Source organism: Phalacrocorax carbo, chromosome 1 (assembly GCF_963921805.1).
Source record: "Phalacrocorax carbo chromosome 1, bPhaCar2.1, whole genome shotgun sequence".
NCBI classification, from domain to species: Eukaryota; Metazoa; Chordata; class Aves; order Suliformes; family Phalacrocoracidae; genus Phalacrocorax; species Phalacrocorax carbo.
Genome location: NC_087513.1, coordinates 61,162,824 through 61,178,991, shown reverse-complemented (window position 1 = coordinate 61,178,991; position 16,168 = coordinate 61,162,824). Strand labels below are relative to the sequence as shown.

General features: G+C 39.0%; 1 protein-coding gene across 1 annotated transcript in view; it reads right to left on the bottom strand.

Moving 5' to 3' along the window:
• The window catches only part of ALDH1L2 (aldehyde dehydrogenase 1 family member L2), a 35,571-nt gene that overhangs the window by 815 nt on the left and 18,588 nt on the right, over window positions 1–16,168 (bottom strand). The window contains exons 10-22 of the mRNA XM_064455994.1: window positions 15,937–16,084; window positions 15,049–15,168; window positions 13,750–13,877; window positions 9,618–9,768; window positions 8,841–8,911; window positions 8,628–8,733; window positions 7,429–7,516; window positions 6,568–6,661; window positions 6,223–6,319; window positions 4,672–4,770; window positions 3,773–3,938; window positions 2,393–2,498; window positions 1,031–1,230 (exon numbers count right to left, since the gene is read on the bottom strand). Of these exons, the coding sequence (XP_064312064.1) occupies window positions 1,031–1,230; window positions 2,393–2,498; window positions 3,773–3,938; window positions 4,672–4,770; window positions 6,223–6,319; window positions 6,568–6,661; window positions 7,429–7,516; window positions 8,628–8,733; window positions 8,841–8,911; window positions 9,618–9,768; window positions 13,750–13,877; window positions 15,049–15,168; window positions 15,937–16,084 (1,574 nt within the window). The remainder of the gene's footprint in view (window positions 1–1,030; window positions 1,231–2,392; window positions 2,499–3,772; window positions 3,939–4,671; window positions 4,771–6,222; window positions 6,320–6,567; window positions 6,662–7,428; window positions 7,517–8,627; window positions 8,734–8,840; window positions 8,912–9,617; window positions 9,769–13,749; window positions 13,878–15,048; window positions 15,169–15,936; window positions 16,085–16,168) is intronic.

Genomic DNA, 16,168 nt, shown 5'->3' with positions numbered 1-16,168 from the left:
ACGAGATAATGTTGTCAGAGACTAACTAGATTATTAAGAAGAAACATAAAATGCTTTAGCCGATATTTGAGTCCTTAAGGAACAATGACAAACTTATTAACTTACCCTCCCACTGAGATTTACAGAACTGGTCTGACAAGAAGAGGCCAAACCCGATGCACGTAGAAAGCAAAAGGAGCTGGAATTTAACAAGCAGCCACCTGGGTGGGGCTGAAGCAGCGGCGGTCTCTGGATGGCCACTGGGGGCTGAATTCACAACTTTGAATTCACAAAGTTGAATTCACAAACTTTGGTTTGCCTAATGTTAAGTTTCTAGGTAAAGAAGCTGTGTACACATTGGTAATATTTTTTCCCCTGACACTGTTACTCATTTTGGTTTGAGGAAATGTCTGATACTTGCTAGAGATTCCAAAGGCAAAAATTTGTTGTGTCACTAAAAGCTTTTTTTCTTTCACTTTTCTTCGCCACAAGGCGTCATCTGTCCAGACTTGTAAAGTTTCTCTGACAGACTAGACCTCGCTTTTTTAAAAACTGGTTTTGATAAGAAAAGATTTTTTTAAGGCATTTTTCTTTGTGGCTGTCAGCAAATTTTGATGACATTTTAAGGCCAAAACAAAAAAGTTTCCCGTGCTCTTGCGATTTTAGAGGAAAAAACCTAAATTAGTGTTCTTTCTGAGGGAAAGGAAAGAAGATTTTGGCCGATACCTTTGCTGCTTGACAGCATTTCATAGCCTGTGCGCAGCTCTGGACAAGCTGTAATGTGACTGCTCTGAGAGGAGTTGGAGAGGAATATTCTGCATGCCGTAGCGTTACTTAGCAAACCTACAGGACGGGTTGAACTGGAGGTATTGAGGCGGGGGTATTGTAGGGATGGGAGAGGAACTAGATTATTGTAGTTGGAGGAATGTGGGAGACACAGGAAATGCATCCATAGCTCGTGTTTTACTAGATACATTGTGCACAGATAGGGTTGTTTTTTCATTGGTTCGGACCGTCAGATGTGAAATGAGGGAGGCAGAGAACAACTTACCTAAATCTTTCCCGAAGCCAGACTGTTTAAATCCACCAAATGGTGCTGCCACATCAGTTTTGTTATATGTGTTAATAAAAACTGTTCCAGCTTCTAGCTTTTCACTGATGTAGAGAGCTTTGCTTATGTCTTTTGTGAAAACTCCTGAAGCTAAACCATATTCTGTGGTATTTGCCCGTCGCAGCACTCCATCGACATCCCTACAGGGGGAAAGAAACTATTTAATTGCAACTAGGTAAAGTAAAACAAGTGATAGCAACCTTCCACATTCAATGTCACTGAAGCGCCTTTTCCCATGTTCTTTATTCTCCAGTTAGCTTTTTAAGAGACAATTTATTAAAGACTAATCTGTGTGTCAAATTGACAAGTCTATGGAAATTCATGCTCTTGCTTCAAACCTGTAAAGCATGTAACCTCACACTTCAGTGCTTAAGATCCACACTGAGAAATGTCAAAGTCGCAGTACCGACTTTGCTCAGCTACAGTACAACCTGAGGATTACAGCAATACAAAAATACTTGTAAAGCAGAGCTTCCAGCAGATTATGAATAAGTTTGCTAAAATATTGGCCTGCTTTACAACTTCATGGAGAATAAATGCTGAAATTCAGACTTCTATTGAGACACAACTTTTTAGACCATATTGAGTGCTATTTTCTATTTGCATGTCATCTCCATATAGCTTCAAAAATCAATAATTTAAAACTTTTAAAACCTCAATACTGTCCCTTATCACCATACACAATTTATAGATGTGAAGGGTTGTCTATGTGGCTCATTCTTAATCACATTATCAAATTGCAGAAAATGAAACCTGGTAGAAATAGTAGAAGATTCTATGTAGGGTTTTAATCTCATCTGGGTGTAAAATAATTCTTATGATTTGGAATAAAAGCTATTAAAACTGGCAGCCTCCAAAATATACGGAAGGATTTTAATTTGCAACAGTAATGTGCCAATGTTATACAAAGCACAACAGTGCTGTGTGGTCTTGTGTGACAGAGAAAAATAAGCGATTCCACTGGAAAAAAATATACATTTTGTAATTGGATCAAGCTGTTGCAATTACCACTCAATTTCAGTAAAAATGTTTCACTGAATACTAAGTCTTATTTAAGAACTGGCACTTACGGTTGCATTCTATCCTCTCACACACTGCTGATAGCGTTAGTTCTATATCAACATGGAGCAGGATACCCTGTACTAAAAAGGGTATTTTCTCAGAATTTAGCTGGAAGAGGATCTAGGGATTCAGACTGGCCTTACAGGATTTAACAAAATCATACTCCATGTGCTATCATTTCTATGCTGAGGGTGAAAATGAGAAAATAAAGTTTCTAACAGTAACCAGAGGAGAACATACCCATTTTTAAATTTAGAAATCACCATCACGGGACCGAAGGACTCTTCCTGGGCAATATACATATGGTCTTCAACATCTGTGAATACAGTGGGTTCCATGAAGAAACCTAAACAGAGGATAGAGCATCATTTCAGCATGGTGAAAATCCTTCATGGTTCGTATTGTCCAGGCTGTCTCTTTTCCATACCCTGAGGTCATAGATCTGCTGAGACTTGAAACAGAAAATATCAAGAGTGATATGGAGTATGAATGGAAGTGTGTGTGTGTAAGCACCACAGAAACAGCAGAAAAAAGGTTAAAAGAATGGCCTGTATTGATCAGAGCAACGCCATGTGCTGTTCCTGTACAGGCCATAAGGTCTGTGTGCCACAGCCAAGGGGACTCGGGGTAAAGACCCTGAACTCTGACAGCAGGAAGACAAAGTTACAGCATGTCACAGAGGCCTCTGTTTTTCTTGTTACCCAACAAGAAGATCAACTGTAGCCATAAAGATCTGTATATTCCAAACAAGAAAAAACACGTGATGGTCAGCTACTTTGCCTAAGATTTATGGATGCTGAAGTAAAGAAAATTCTGAGGCAAAGGATCACCTTATAATGACTGTTCATTTCCGAAGGGTGTAAAGACCTGTCCAAAGGCTAGCTTCTCATTACCAGTCAAGAACTGTCCTTGTGTTACAGACAAGCGATCCTGGTCACCTGCATCTTGGTGAGTGAGTGTAGTATCCCAGTTTGAGTGGGTAAAATTGACTTCAGAGATTTTACATAACTGCCACCCCCTTCCATGAGATTTCCCATTTAGTTCTGTTACACTGATTTCGTAGAGTTGTGAATCACCACTTTAATTCAGGGATGCAATCATTATGTTTTGAAACTCTGATGCAAATGTTTCTCCTTCATTATTGATAAAGGACAGATGTCCACGAGAAAATATTGCCTTCATGCCTGCCCGCTAAGCTTAGCATACGTATTGTCTATATAGCAAAAAAGGCTTTTGGTAGTAATACCTTATGCAAACTCTGCTAGTAGTTTCCTCAGTCAGCTTTAGTGCTAGTGTGATCTAAAGGGATATAATTATACAGCCCTTACAGCCCTTGATAGTTCAAGGGTGTTGCAAAAAAAGCCTCAGTGCTTCACGAATGACAGGAACAAATGATCAAACGATTCCCATACAGACTAGACTCTGATTCAGTTCCATCCATTATGCTTCAGTTGCACAGCTTCTTAATGTGAGACTTGAAAGCCCTGTCCTCAAGTGGTATCTTGGGCTTACCTGACACTGTCCCCATGATATTGCTACTTCATGTAATGCAGCAGAGACAATCATAATGGCTATTGTTTGAAGTGTAAAAGTTCCAAACGCCTCTGAACAGTATTTTACCTGGTCTACGTACTTGTCTTCCTCCATACACTAGAGTGGCTCCTTCTTTTACTCCAGTTTCACAATATTGCAGCAGTTTTTCCAAATGTGCCTTGTGATTTTGCGGACCATGATCTGTAGATCTATCAAGTGGGTCACCAATTTTCATCTTTTTTATTTCTTCCACCTATGGGTTATGCAATTAAAATGAGGTTACATAGCACAGCAAATAGTTGTTAAAGTGACCAGTGATCTGGGATGCTTTGGGTTTTGTACTATGAAGATAGGCTTTAAGAAAGGGCTGGATTCTTAGAAGGTGGAATGCTCCTCCCTTTCTAAAATGAGGCTTTGTCCTATGTTTGATAATCTCTGGTTACTTCTGAAAGCTTTTTTATGCTGTTTTGATATATTCATTCTCTTCTTTTATTAAGATAGGCATGCAAAATGTTAGCTTTTACCAGTGGTAAATGAGCTATGACAGTAATTTCCTGTTCTTGATCTAAATAAATGAATTTTCCAGTGGTACAGTGTGGGGACTATTGGATTTTTAATAATGACCTTTGTATTATTCTAGCATATTCTTCCAATATGCCTTTTTTTAAAACTTCACAGCTGCCTTCAATCACAAAGACCTAAGTTCAGTAATTTTTTAAATCTTACTTTCCCAGGCAAATATGAAATATCACTGAAGGTACAATATCTGTTTCAATGTCACTTTTCTGTGCATTACTGATGAAAATAACTCCCTGCAGTGCCTTTCTTTTAACCCGGTAAGAGGTTCTTGAGAAGCAGCATTGCCTATCATAAGCAATAATGAGAAATTAACTGAAAATAAGAAGAAATGCAAGTGTCTATGAAACTAGTGGATCTTTGTGCCATGGTAAAGTCTATGCTTAAACTTTAGTCCTTGAATATCTTACCACTTTTCTAACAAATTCATCATGGATTGATTCTTCCACAAACAGCCTGCCAGCCGCAATGCAGTTTTCTCCTTTGTTGAAATATACTGCTCCCATACCCTGATCATGGAAAAAAAAAAACCGTTAGTATTTATATGCATCCTTTTGTTCAGTCTTCCTTTCATTCTGTTCCCTTGGGTTGCATTCTGTGTTCGCGACCCTCAAAGGGTAATGCTTTATGTAAAGGGACATCATCGGTGTAACAAGCAGACTAATCTTATAACTGGGAAACACACTTCCATGGAGACAAATGGCTCAGGATGAACCATCTCCATCAGTGTTCCACAGAAACTGCAGCATCAGGGAGACGAAGGCTTGCAGCACGGCCAGCAAATATAAAAACGTGCCAATCCACTATACTGCTTGTGCCAAGATTCGCATGTAACATTGGTGAACGTTACCTAATTCTCATCTGCAGAGAACTTCCTATTTCAAGGGTGTGGATTCAGACCCCATGCAGTTTGTTCCATTTTATTTACCAAGAACTGATACCTGCCATTGTTTTTCCAGGGGGATAGGGGGGTGTGGGAAGGATGAGCAAGGCAAATAGAATTCCTAAAAAGTAGTTTTCTGGCAGCTGCAAAGGCCTAGGGTCCTGGCACTAGCAGGTATGACCAGTATCATGTGCTAGTGTCAAGTGTGTGGCAAAAAAGCATTGTTTCACAGTCATTTAAAGCCATCAATGCCAGGTATAGCTCAGGCCAACCTCTGCGGCACCCTCACTTCTACAGCTGAGAACAGCGGTGGGGCCAAGCAGTGCGCAGACTGCAAAGTTTCATCTTTTATTATTTTCCACATATACTTCACTGTGCCATCACTTAGACTCTTGTCCTGCCAAAAGACACTCCAAAAATGGGGAAAGTGTGCAACAATCTCTTACTGGTAGCAGTACCGGCTTCTGCTGGTTTAGAGAATTCACAGAATTAGCATTCTGGGTAACTACAGTGTGGGAGACCTTTGCTTGCTTCTTAGTAAGCAAATTGCATCTGCTGTAATTGTGATCAATCAGATTACCTGTGCAGGAAATAAGCTCCTACATTCACTGAATTTCTCATTTGCACAACTTGTTTATGAACTTTAAACACATTACGGCTGGTTGGGAAGGTGGATTATGATGACTGAAGGCAAATTAAGAACTATATGGCAATAGGGACCTCAATGTCCATTTTAACTCACATTCAGGCTTTTATTTTTTAAGCACTTTTTCTTTTGAGTGTCAGATTTTGACAAATCAATTTTAGTGTGTTAATTTGATTAGTGAAAATACTTTCCAGCTATATTTCTTTGGCTTGTTGTATTTTTTAATGTATATTTCTTGTAGTACTGCTCCCTGCCTTTTTGGTGCAGTTCAAACGTGCTGGCATACGGAAACATCCTGTAAACAAATGCATCCTGAAACAATCCTAACAGATTGCATGATTTTTTCATGCAAGGGCTCCCTACTGCATTCTGCTATACTGTGAAGATGTATCACAAAGGCTATGAATACATTTTACTTCGAAGTAACATTACCATTTTTACGGCTCTGTCAAGTTCACAATCACTGAATATGATCAATGGTGATTTACCACCAAGTTCAAGAGAAACTTTCTTCAGATTAGTGGCTGCACTGTAACAAAATATAAATAATCATATAAAAAGAACTTTTAAATAGCTTATTTCATTATTTCCTTTGAATCATAGTGAAAAATGTATAAACCTCTGTTTTCTAATAGTGACTTAGTAGAATTTTACATAAATGTAAATAACTGTATGCAGTTACACTTTCGTATTACTGCCACCTGCACAATATAGCTATTAAGATACTTCAGAACTAGATTAAGCAGTGTTTATGGATGAATCTTTTGCTGAGAGTACCTCTTCATGATCTGTTTACCAGTTGGTGTTGAACCGGTGAATCCAACTTTGCGAACATCTGGATGTTCAGACAGGTGTTGTCCCACTAAGCCACCTATTGGGGTGAGGGAAACAGCTTAACTGGACAGTACATAGGCAGTTTTTACTACTCCAGCAGCAGCACTGTAACACAGAAAGGTCTAACAATGTGTCAGTCATGTACAGTATCACATCCTTATTTATATTTACAGCTTTATTCATATGACCATGCAAAATCTCATATTAGTTAACTTGGATCACATTAGTGTCTCCAAATTCCCCCATCTGTCTGGACTAAAGAACTGCCTTCCTAATATTCCACTGTAGGTGGAATAATCTAACCTGTAACAGAGCCTGCCCCATAGAGTTACTTTGCCACTTTTCTTCCTTAGGGGAAAGGAAAATGGCGACATCAGGTAACATGGTGTGAATCGTGACTTACCTTTAGTGACCAATGCACATGTTATCAGCTTGCTCTAGGTCTCACAGTCACATCTAAATACTTCCAAGTGATGATAAAATTAGGAGAAGAAACAAAGTTTTACAATCAAGTGAAACGTCTTTCTCTGTTATACGTTCTTTTTCAGTGTGTTCACACTATTTGTGTGAACCAGTAAAGGGTGTAGGCTGACAGCTCGTACCACTAGCTAGAGCCAGGCAACCTACAGATTTTTCCAATTCTGTTCTGGAAATACATGAAATCACTGTATGACATAGATGCAAGCCTACTACCTATGAAGATATATGCATTTATGTTAATAGGTCTTTAGAAAGATAAAATGCTAGTTCACCAGTTTTAGTATGACATACTCTTCCCAGAAAAATGATTAGCTGAAGTTTTACCTGAACCAGGGAGAATATTTATAACGCCCTTAGGAAATCCAGCTTTAGCTGAGAGTTCTGCAAACTTCAAGGAAGTCAGAGGTGTGACCTAAGTAGAAACATTGAGATTAGGGTCCCCTACTTCAATTAAATGTGTGATGATATCTTTTACATCCAATACATTTTAAATTTGATACAATATTTATCTTCTTACTCACAGTATTGACAAATTAAAAGTTATAGCTTCTTGTGGAAAAGAATTTGTTCTTGAAAATGAGAGTAACATCAGAGCAGAATTGAATACAACCAGTACCTTGTATCATCATGGCAATTTGTGTTATTACACACACACATTAAAACATCTCTTCATTCTGGTGGCCAATGACAGGACCCGAGGGAATGGCGGGAAGATGTGCCAGGGGAGGTGTAGGTTGGATATTAGGAAAAGTTCCTTCACCCAGAGGGTGGTGGAGCACTGGAACAGGCTCCCCAGGGAGGTAGTCACGGCACCAAGCCTGACGCTATTCAAGAAGCACTTGGACAATGCCCTTAGACACATGTTGTGAACTTTGGGGTTGTCCTGTGCGGGGACATGAGTTGGACTCAATTATCTGTCCAGAGGAGGCCCACAAAAATGATCCGAGGACTGGAGCACCTCTCCCACGAGGACAGGCTGAGAGAGTTGGGGTTGTTCAGCCTGGAGAAGAGAAGGCTGTGGGGAGACCTTTTTGCAGCCTTTCAGTACTTAAAGAGGGACTATGGGAAAGATGGGGGCATTCTCTTTAGCAAGGCCTGTTGTGACAGGACAAGGGGCGATGGTTTTAAACTAAAGGAGGGTAGATTTAGACTGGATATAAGGAAAAATTTTTTACTATGAGTGTGGTGAAAGACTGGAACAGTATACCCAGAGAGGTGGTAGATGCCCCATCCCTAGAAGCATTCAAGGTCAGGTTGGATGGGGCTCTGAGCAACTTGATCTAGTTGAAGATGTCCCTGATCACTGCAGGGGGGGTTGGACTAGATGACCTCTAAAGGTCCCTTCCAACCCAAACCATTCTATGATTCTATGATCCTTTGGTCCCTTCCAACTCAGAACATTCTATGATTCTATGATATGACATGGTCAACCTATGGGTGAAATCTGCTAGATTGCCTGCATTATTTTGCCTGAACAAATAGTGGAGAACCTGAGCCACCTGAACATTCCTTTCTGTTTTTACCTGAGCTGGCTTGAGTACAAGTGTGTTGCCTGCAGCCAAGCATGCTGCGCTTTTCCATGCAAGCATCATCAGTGGGTAATTCCAGGGGATAACAATTGCACAGACACTTTTAAGGTAGAGAAAAAGAGGGAAACATTAAATTTTTGATGGCAGCTTTTGAATGGTTTTACAGTATGTCAAGGCTGTCACAGAGAAAAAAAAAGTGATACTTACCCTATTGGCTCTTTCTTGGTGAATGTTAGATTATGGTTTGGCCGGGCCTGGTTAATTGGAATTGTAGCACCCTAAAAGGCAGAGGAGGGACAAATCTTGGTACTGTTTAATCATTTTTATTACAAATATATTTGCCATATAAATATCTTTTGGAAAGCCACAGAGTAGGCTTCAAAATCAGAAGCATTTTTGCATCACAGAAAGGGGCAGGGATGCTTCTACTCTATGATTTCCTGCTATGGATACTGTAGTCAACTCCTGATTTTCAGCTGGATGAAATAAAAGCGTAGATAACAGAAGTATGGAAGAACATAAAGTGAGGGTCTGATGGATGAAAAAAAGCTGAATGATATTCTTGATTGTGGATCTTAAAGATACTTGAGGAAATCCTGTTGAACTTGTGCCATGTCCTGTACCATTAAGCAAACTCACCAGTCTTGGTCAGAATGTAACATAGCACACGAGTCTCTGCACTTACCCGCATGATGACCACAACGACGTTCTGCTCTTGATTATTATCAAGAGCTGACTAAGCACGCATATCCCCTGTGACACCTCAGCTGATTTCTAGAGTCACATTCTAAATCCATATTCTCCAATGGGAAACAGACTGTCCTTTTGTATTGCTAGGGAGAGCCATTTTAGGTAAATTTCTAATTTAGGTTTATTTTTTTATTTCTTTATTACTTTTGCTAACGTTATTTTTTGGCACTGTGTTGGGAAAAAAAAGTGTAGAGAAGCACTGCCATTGATTATTTCCTTTACATATTCACTTGCCTGAATTTTGTCACACCATCCAGCGAAGTACCTGAATGTCTGCACAGACATTCCAACATGGGTCTTCAAAGCTAAAGTGTAGACAGCTCCTGAGTCGATAGACTCTATTGTCGCTAACTCTTCTTGATGCTCTTCCATTAGGTCTGCAAGTCTTTAATAAAAACATTATAAATATGCATCAAAGAGAAGTGACACCTAACCATTGACAGCCTAAAATGATATTTGGTATGGCAAAGGACTGTAATTAAAATTGCATTCCCACTGATTTTGGAGGTGGAGCGCTGGAGCCACTGCTCATTAATATCAGTAAGAGCTTGAACAATTGCCTGTTAAAGTCTGCAGATGCCTTCACATTGGCTGTAGTAGGCACTGGATGAAGACATGAACAGCGAAAACTTACCTGATTGTTCAATTATGGTTTTGTAAATAAAATAATAGTTAGAAAATCTGTACTCTTTTTCTATTGTACTACGGGAGCCAATTATAGAAAATCAGACCAGTAAGTCAAAAGCAAATACACAATAACATCAGAAATGTCAAGTAATCAAAAGTACCAAGAAGGGGTACTCAGAGTCCTAGCTTAAGATTTGGGAAACCTAGCTTCATAATGCTGTTTTGTATTGCCTGAACTTGGATTAAAATACTTAAGTGTTAGAAGCTTCGAAAGCACCCAGATGTTCAAAGACTGAGCTCCTGACCTGTCATGCAAATTGAGTATTATATGCCTTGGTACATTTGAAAATCTGGCCCATAGTCTTCTTGGGCCTCAAGTTCTCCATCTGTTAGGTTTATTAAGCAACACAATGAGGTGTAAGACTGGTAATTATTATTGAATTTAATAGCAGCTATCAGAGTGTCTCAAAAATGCATCTGCACAGACTGATACCTTTAGTTATGGGGAGCTCTTGTAATCTTAGTGGTCACCTGCTCAGGCAGAAAGGTCTGTTTGCATGAATGAATTTTTACATTCAGGTCTTAATCTCTCACATGGCAGTGAAACAGATGCATCAATGGTTTTCTTAAGCTTCTGTCTATGTTTTGGTACTCAGATGTATAATCAATGCTCCTATGTGATTTTAAGAGCGTAACCAAGTGCATTTTAGATGTATTTAAATTTAATTTAGATCAATTATTTTGAATTTAGAAGTTAGATTTAGAAAAGTATTTAAAAGTGGGTGTGAAACCTATTTTTCCAATATGTAAATTCTGCCCATGTAAAGCATTTGCAGAGACATGTTAAAAATGCTCTTTAATGCTTGTTTGAACTGTATCTGGGAGATCCAGTTACAGGTCAGGGCACCAGCGTAGTGTGTAAAAGAATGGATACGGCATGCCAGGGGCAAAGGAGAAAATTCAGTTTAGTGCACACTTAATATCTTCTATTAATGATTCCTTAGGACAAAGCAGCAGAGCTAGGGGCTTCAGTGGTACAAACCTGCCCTCTGGCTCAGCACTTAGAAACTCTAGTTTGAACAGAGACCAGGGGAAAGGGGCCTTGTTCGAATTCAGGTGGACCAGAGAGATACTTCATTCATACTGGGGATGGTTTGCAACATGAACACTCTGGTATAGATATGCTAGAGAGCCAGTAGCCTAAGCAGGGAAGAGTTTAATCAATTAATAATTTATGCAGTGTAGGGGACTTACATGTTTCATATGCCAAACATAGTTACACTTGCAAATCTTTCAAGTGTAAAACACAGAGCCGTAGTTGTGAGACACTAAAAGTTTCTTTTCAGGACAGAGGTAACTTGGGCTCTCATGTTCCTAATCCATATTAGGATCTATGTTCCTAATACAAATTAAACCCACATTTGTACATGCTTTGAATCTGTGCACACTTGTGAAAAATTTAAGCAATTGACCATATTTAATTTTAGTATGAGTTCTGACTCGCCCATTTTTTGTTGTGAAGATTACTCAACTTTTTTTTATAGTCCTGCAGGCCTTTTACAAAGGCCTGGTCACATACTTTATGAGACATGCAGATTTTTCAGTTTTGCTTTCATCCTCTTTTGCTAAGATGGCTGCACTGTCTTGCAAAACACAGCATTTTTTAATACTTTTTTATTTCTAATTACATCTACTTGGTTCATATGGGTGTGTTAAAAGAAGGGAGGGGAATTTACATCCAAGGCATTAAACAAAGTAAAAATTACAGCTATATTAATGTGGTAACAAATGATCTACCACATACACTACAGCAGACACAGACCCACATTTCCCAAGTGCAGCATTGTATTTCCCTATGCACCTCTTCCCTAGCTGCCAGAGCATAGACATGCAACAGGTTCCCTACTCCTTACTGTCTTGCTAGGCTAAGCCGAGCCTTATGAGGGCAGGAGCATCTTCTAGTTGCATATTCCAAACCTCTGAATCAGCTGGATCTTTAGTTTCCAAATCCTCACAGAAGTTATGCAGAGAGCAGTGTGCAACAATAAAAGGAAGGGCAGTGACCCACCCTGCACCCAACCAAACTGCCAGAATGTCTTGCCATCCAAATACATGGCCTGCTACCATCCTGCAGCTGCTCACCATGTAACCGATCCTTCTTCTGCTGTCTGTTCTGGTGTCCAGGGCTAGCCTCCTGGCACAGCATAATAAAGCCTTAATGTAGCAGCAGTTATGGGCACACTCTATTGAAGATTACATTTTTTGAAGGTGAAAAAAATTCCTTCTCTTCCCTATAGATAAGTATGCAGTCTCCTCAGCACAGTTTACTTGGCCAGGACATCCAATAGTAATGTCGATGAGCCTGCAGACTACACCCTGCAGAAGAAAGGTGCTTGATACACAGGACCTACTGCTTCATGAGTTCCTTGCAGCAAAATTTTCAGCTCTATTCAAGATCCTAACTTCTCTGAAGCCAGCTGCTATGTCAAGTACAGTAACTAAGCTCTCTGCCTACTAAGTAGGAACAGAATTTGCCTAGTACACCTCCTCCTCTGTGTTGATTGATTTTCCATCATCACATTAACTAAATGTGGACCTGTGGCAACCAGGAGTAGCAATCTGCTGCTTTACTCATCTTTACTCTACTTACTCATTTTTACGTCCTGGAAAAGAAAAAGCAGTGAAAACTCTTCATGTATCTCCACAAAAGAGGCTTTCATTATAGGGCAGCTCTGGAGCTTCCAGTCATCCCGAGTCTGCAAGACAGTGTCTCTCTGCGCTTGCTGTAAGGTACCAGAAGCATCACGCTGCATACAAAGATTCCGTAGTAATTGGGCTTTTATTAGCTGCCTCCAGTACCACCCTTACAATGAATAGCTAGCGTCATCATCCTTCCAAAACCACCTCTTGCCCTTCAAGGGTCAGAAACTACCACTAAAATACCATTCACTCGGTGCGTAAGCAATGTGAGCATTCACACCTCTGTTTATCTTCTGAAACAATAACACCACAGCCAAAAAAAGAACCAGGCATTACCTAGGGTTGACACAGTGAAACAGATACAAATAAGAAATACTGAGCTGCAAGGGTCTCAGATAAATGTGGGATTCAGAATGTTTCTACACAGGACAATTTTTCCACAACAGACCATATCACATCTCCTAGAGTGGGTCTTTATCTAGGTGAGAAGTATGCTGGGATATGATCCTGGAAAATGTATCATCAGTTACAGTGTATTTCAAAATTAGTGGCAATGTGGCTGTATGTTTACTGTATGGAGCACATATGCAGGCATTCTTAGCAAGGTCAGAAGTCTCTGCCTACCTAACCTAGGTAGGCTCTGCCTGTAAAACTTAGCCTCATTTATACAGAAGGATTTGGACTTTACAAGGGAATTTTCAATCCTTGCAACAAAAAGCATATAGATTAAATGAAACCATCAAGTATTTAAAAGACATTTTCCTCAAATTCTTTGTTCCCATTCATAAATAATTTTGGAAAAAATGGTAGCAGTGAGACATCACAAGATTTTTCTCTGTGAGAAGAAAGGCTAGCCAGCTAAGACCCAAGGCCAGTACACTGAAGTAAATTAGGGGACGAAAAGGTGGCTAGCCTGGTTCCTCTGACAGTGGGATTATGAATATCCATGATATTCAGAAAATGTACACAACAATTCTTCAGAGGAACAAAACAATAAAATTTAAGAAAACAAAACAAACACAAGCTGCCTTTCACATACCTGTACATGAGTCGCCCTCTTTCCCTTGCATTCATTCTTCCCCATTCACCATTTTCAAACGCCTCCTTTGCTGCTGCCACTGCCTTGTCAACATCAGCCAGTGAAGCAGAAGATACACTGGCTATTACCTGTTCAAAGGTAGCATTGTGTTAGCTCAGAATAAAATGCTACGATGCAGAGTGTTACTCCTTCCTCCTAAACTTCTTGACTGGGTATAGGCAATTACTTAATATCCTCAACCCCAGCCGTTGGCATGGGTGAGTCAGGCTGCATGGAGTTCAGAAACAGTTGAGATGGCAGAATGTGGAGGACACTGCAGGGACTCCGATTCCTAGATCTATCTTCTTCGCATTGAGGTGCATCGTGCTACTTGATTTCACTCTCTCATTCCAGATGTAAAATCAATGTGAGATTACGAAAGTTGAAAGTCTTTATATGTAGCATTATGATCTAATATCCAAATATATCAAAATTACTCCTGTGTGTGCTATTTCTTAGGAATGGAGCTTCTGTTACCATAAGGCACCACATACACGTAGGATTTTATGATGGTTGTATTCTATAAATACACACATTGTAATTTCTAACAAAGAATTGTTATGACTTTTATTCAGTTCCATATTGAATTTCAGGAAAAGTACCAGAGTCTGACTTCTGATGATAGTGAAATTTGTGGCATTGGTTTCAGCAGAATTTATTTAGTCCAGAATTAAGTAGCAATTACATGTGTATCAGAATCACTACTCTTATTTATAATTCATAGTTATGAGTTGCTCAACCAAGATGCAGTAGTTCAGGACTGAAGTGCAAGTGCAACTGTATATACTTTCCTATTGAAGAGTCATTTTTCTTACTGGGAATTTAAATGGACATTTTAAAGTTACATTTGTCCTAAAACATCAGATTTGTAAAAACAGTAAAATAAAAACTGAAGATTATGACTGACAGGAAATATATAAAATATCTTAAAAGAAATTCTTACTTAGCAACTGAACTGTAGCAATTTTTGTTTGCAAAGCTAAATAAGAATGAAATAAAGGTAAAACATGGCTGGGTATGGAAAATGACATAATAGTTGAAGAGGAAGTACATTATTTTCAATGTGCAGCTTGACTGAAAGGCCCAAACTGTAAAATATACAGACTGAGAAGTAAACTGAAATTTCAAATTATTTCTAGGGATTGTTTAATGTGTACTGTATGGTTTTGAAATTGGCAATATTCAGTTAGTGGTTTAGATTTTTTACTACGCAAAGAAATTGAAATAAAATGGTATTGATCATATTTAGAAATTACTCACTGATCCATCTGCTGGATTTATAGTGTCATATGTTTTTCCATCATCGGCATTTATAAACTGCCCATTTATGAAACACTGGTATGGCATATTCACAGTCATGTTGTTCACATTTTTTGAAACCTAAGAGTGAAACAAACAACAAATTAATTTAAACTTTTAATAACAGATTTTTATGTAGCTTAACAAGCTTTTTGTATCTACAGCCGACATCCAGCCACATTCTACACTGTATATATGGCTGCTAGAAGTGGACAAAAGAGGAAAATGAAATGGCATATTCTTCCTGAATGAAATGGATATTCTCCCGGAACACCAATGACCGTACTTGGAGATAGTTAAGCAGATTTCTGTATTTTTTATCATTGGATCTCTATGTTCAAGTCAATACTAAACCCCAGTTAAGGCTGGTCCTTGTGGACTTCAATCAAATGCACAATTCCCAAACTCAAGAAATCCTGACTTGTTTAATGACTTAAAAAAACCCATGCAATCCTCCTTTCACAGAAAGTTTTTCAATAGACTTTTAGGAGAAAAATCTAGCACTCTTTGCCTCAGGAAAGCAGAAGGTCTAGAACCTTTCTGACTGAAGCACACTGGCAGGAGAGTGCAACGGAGGTAGGAATATCTGCCCGTGTGTGATCTACTCTACCTCAGCTTCTTCATCTCCTGGTTTCTGGTACACTTTAAATGACATTACATATACACTTCAATCCCAAAATGCAAATATATAAAAGATGAAAAAAAAAAAGTCACAAAGAAGAGTTTGTATGACCAAACATTTGTTTGCTTTTCCTACTGCATCAAGCAGTCAAATAAAATGCATTGTCTACCCTCTCCCAAAAAGCAAGAAAGCAAAATAAGGAATAAAGGCAAAATAAAAGGTCTTACGTAATCAATTACTAACTCTTCTTCTTTGTCTTCTCCTCTGAATTTTCTGACAGCCATTTGAATAAAGTCTGCAAACTTAGTGGCCATATACACATCTTCATTCTGCAATTGAAGTCCACTATATTTCTGTTTGATCTCTTCTAGCATTCTAAAGATTATGAAGAAATTACAAATGAAAGAATTATTCAGATAACTGAATATCTGAGCCTGAACGAAGAGGCTCAAAAGGGAT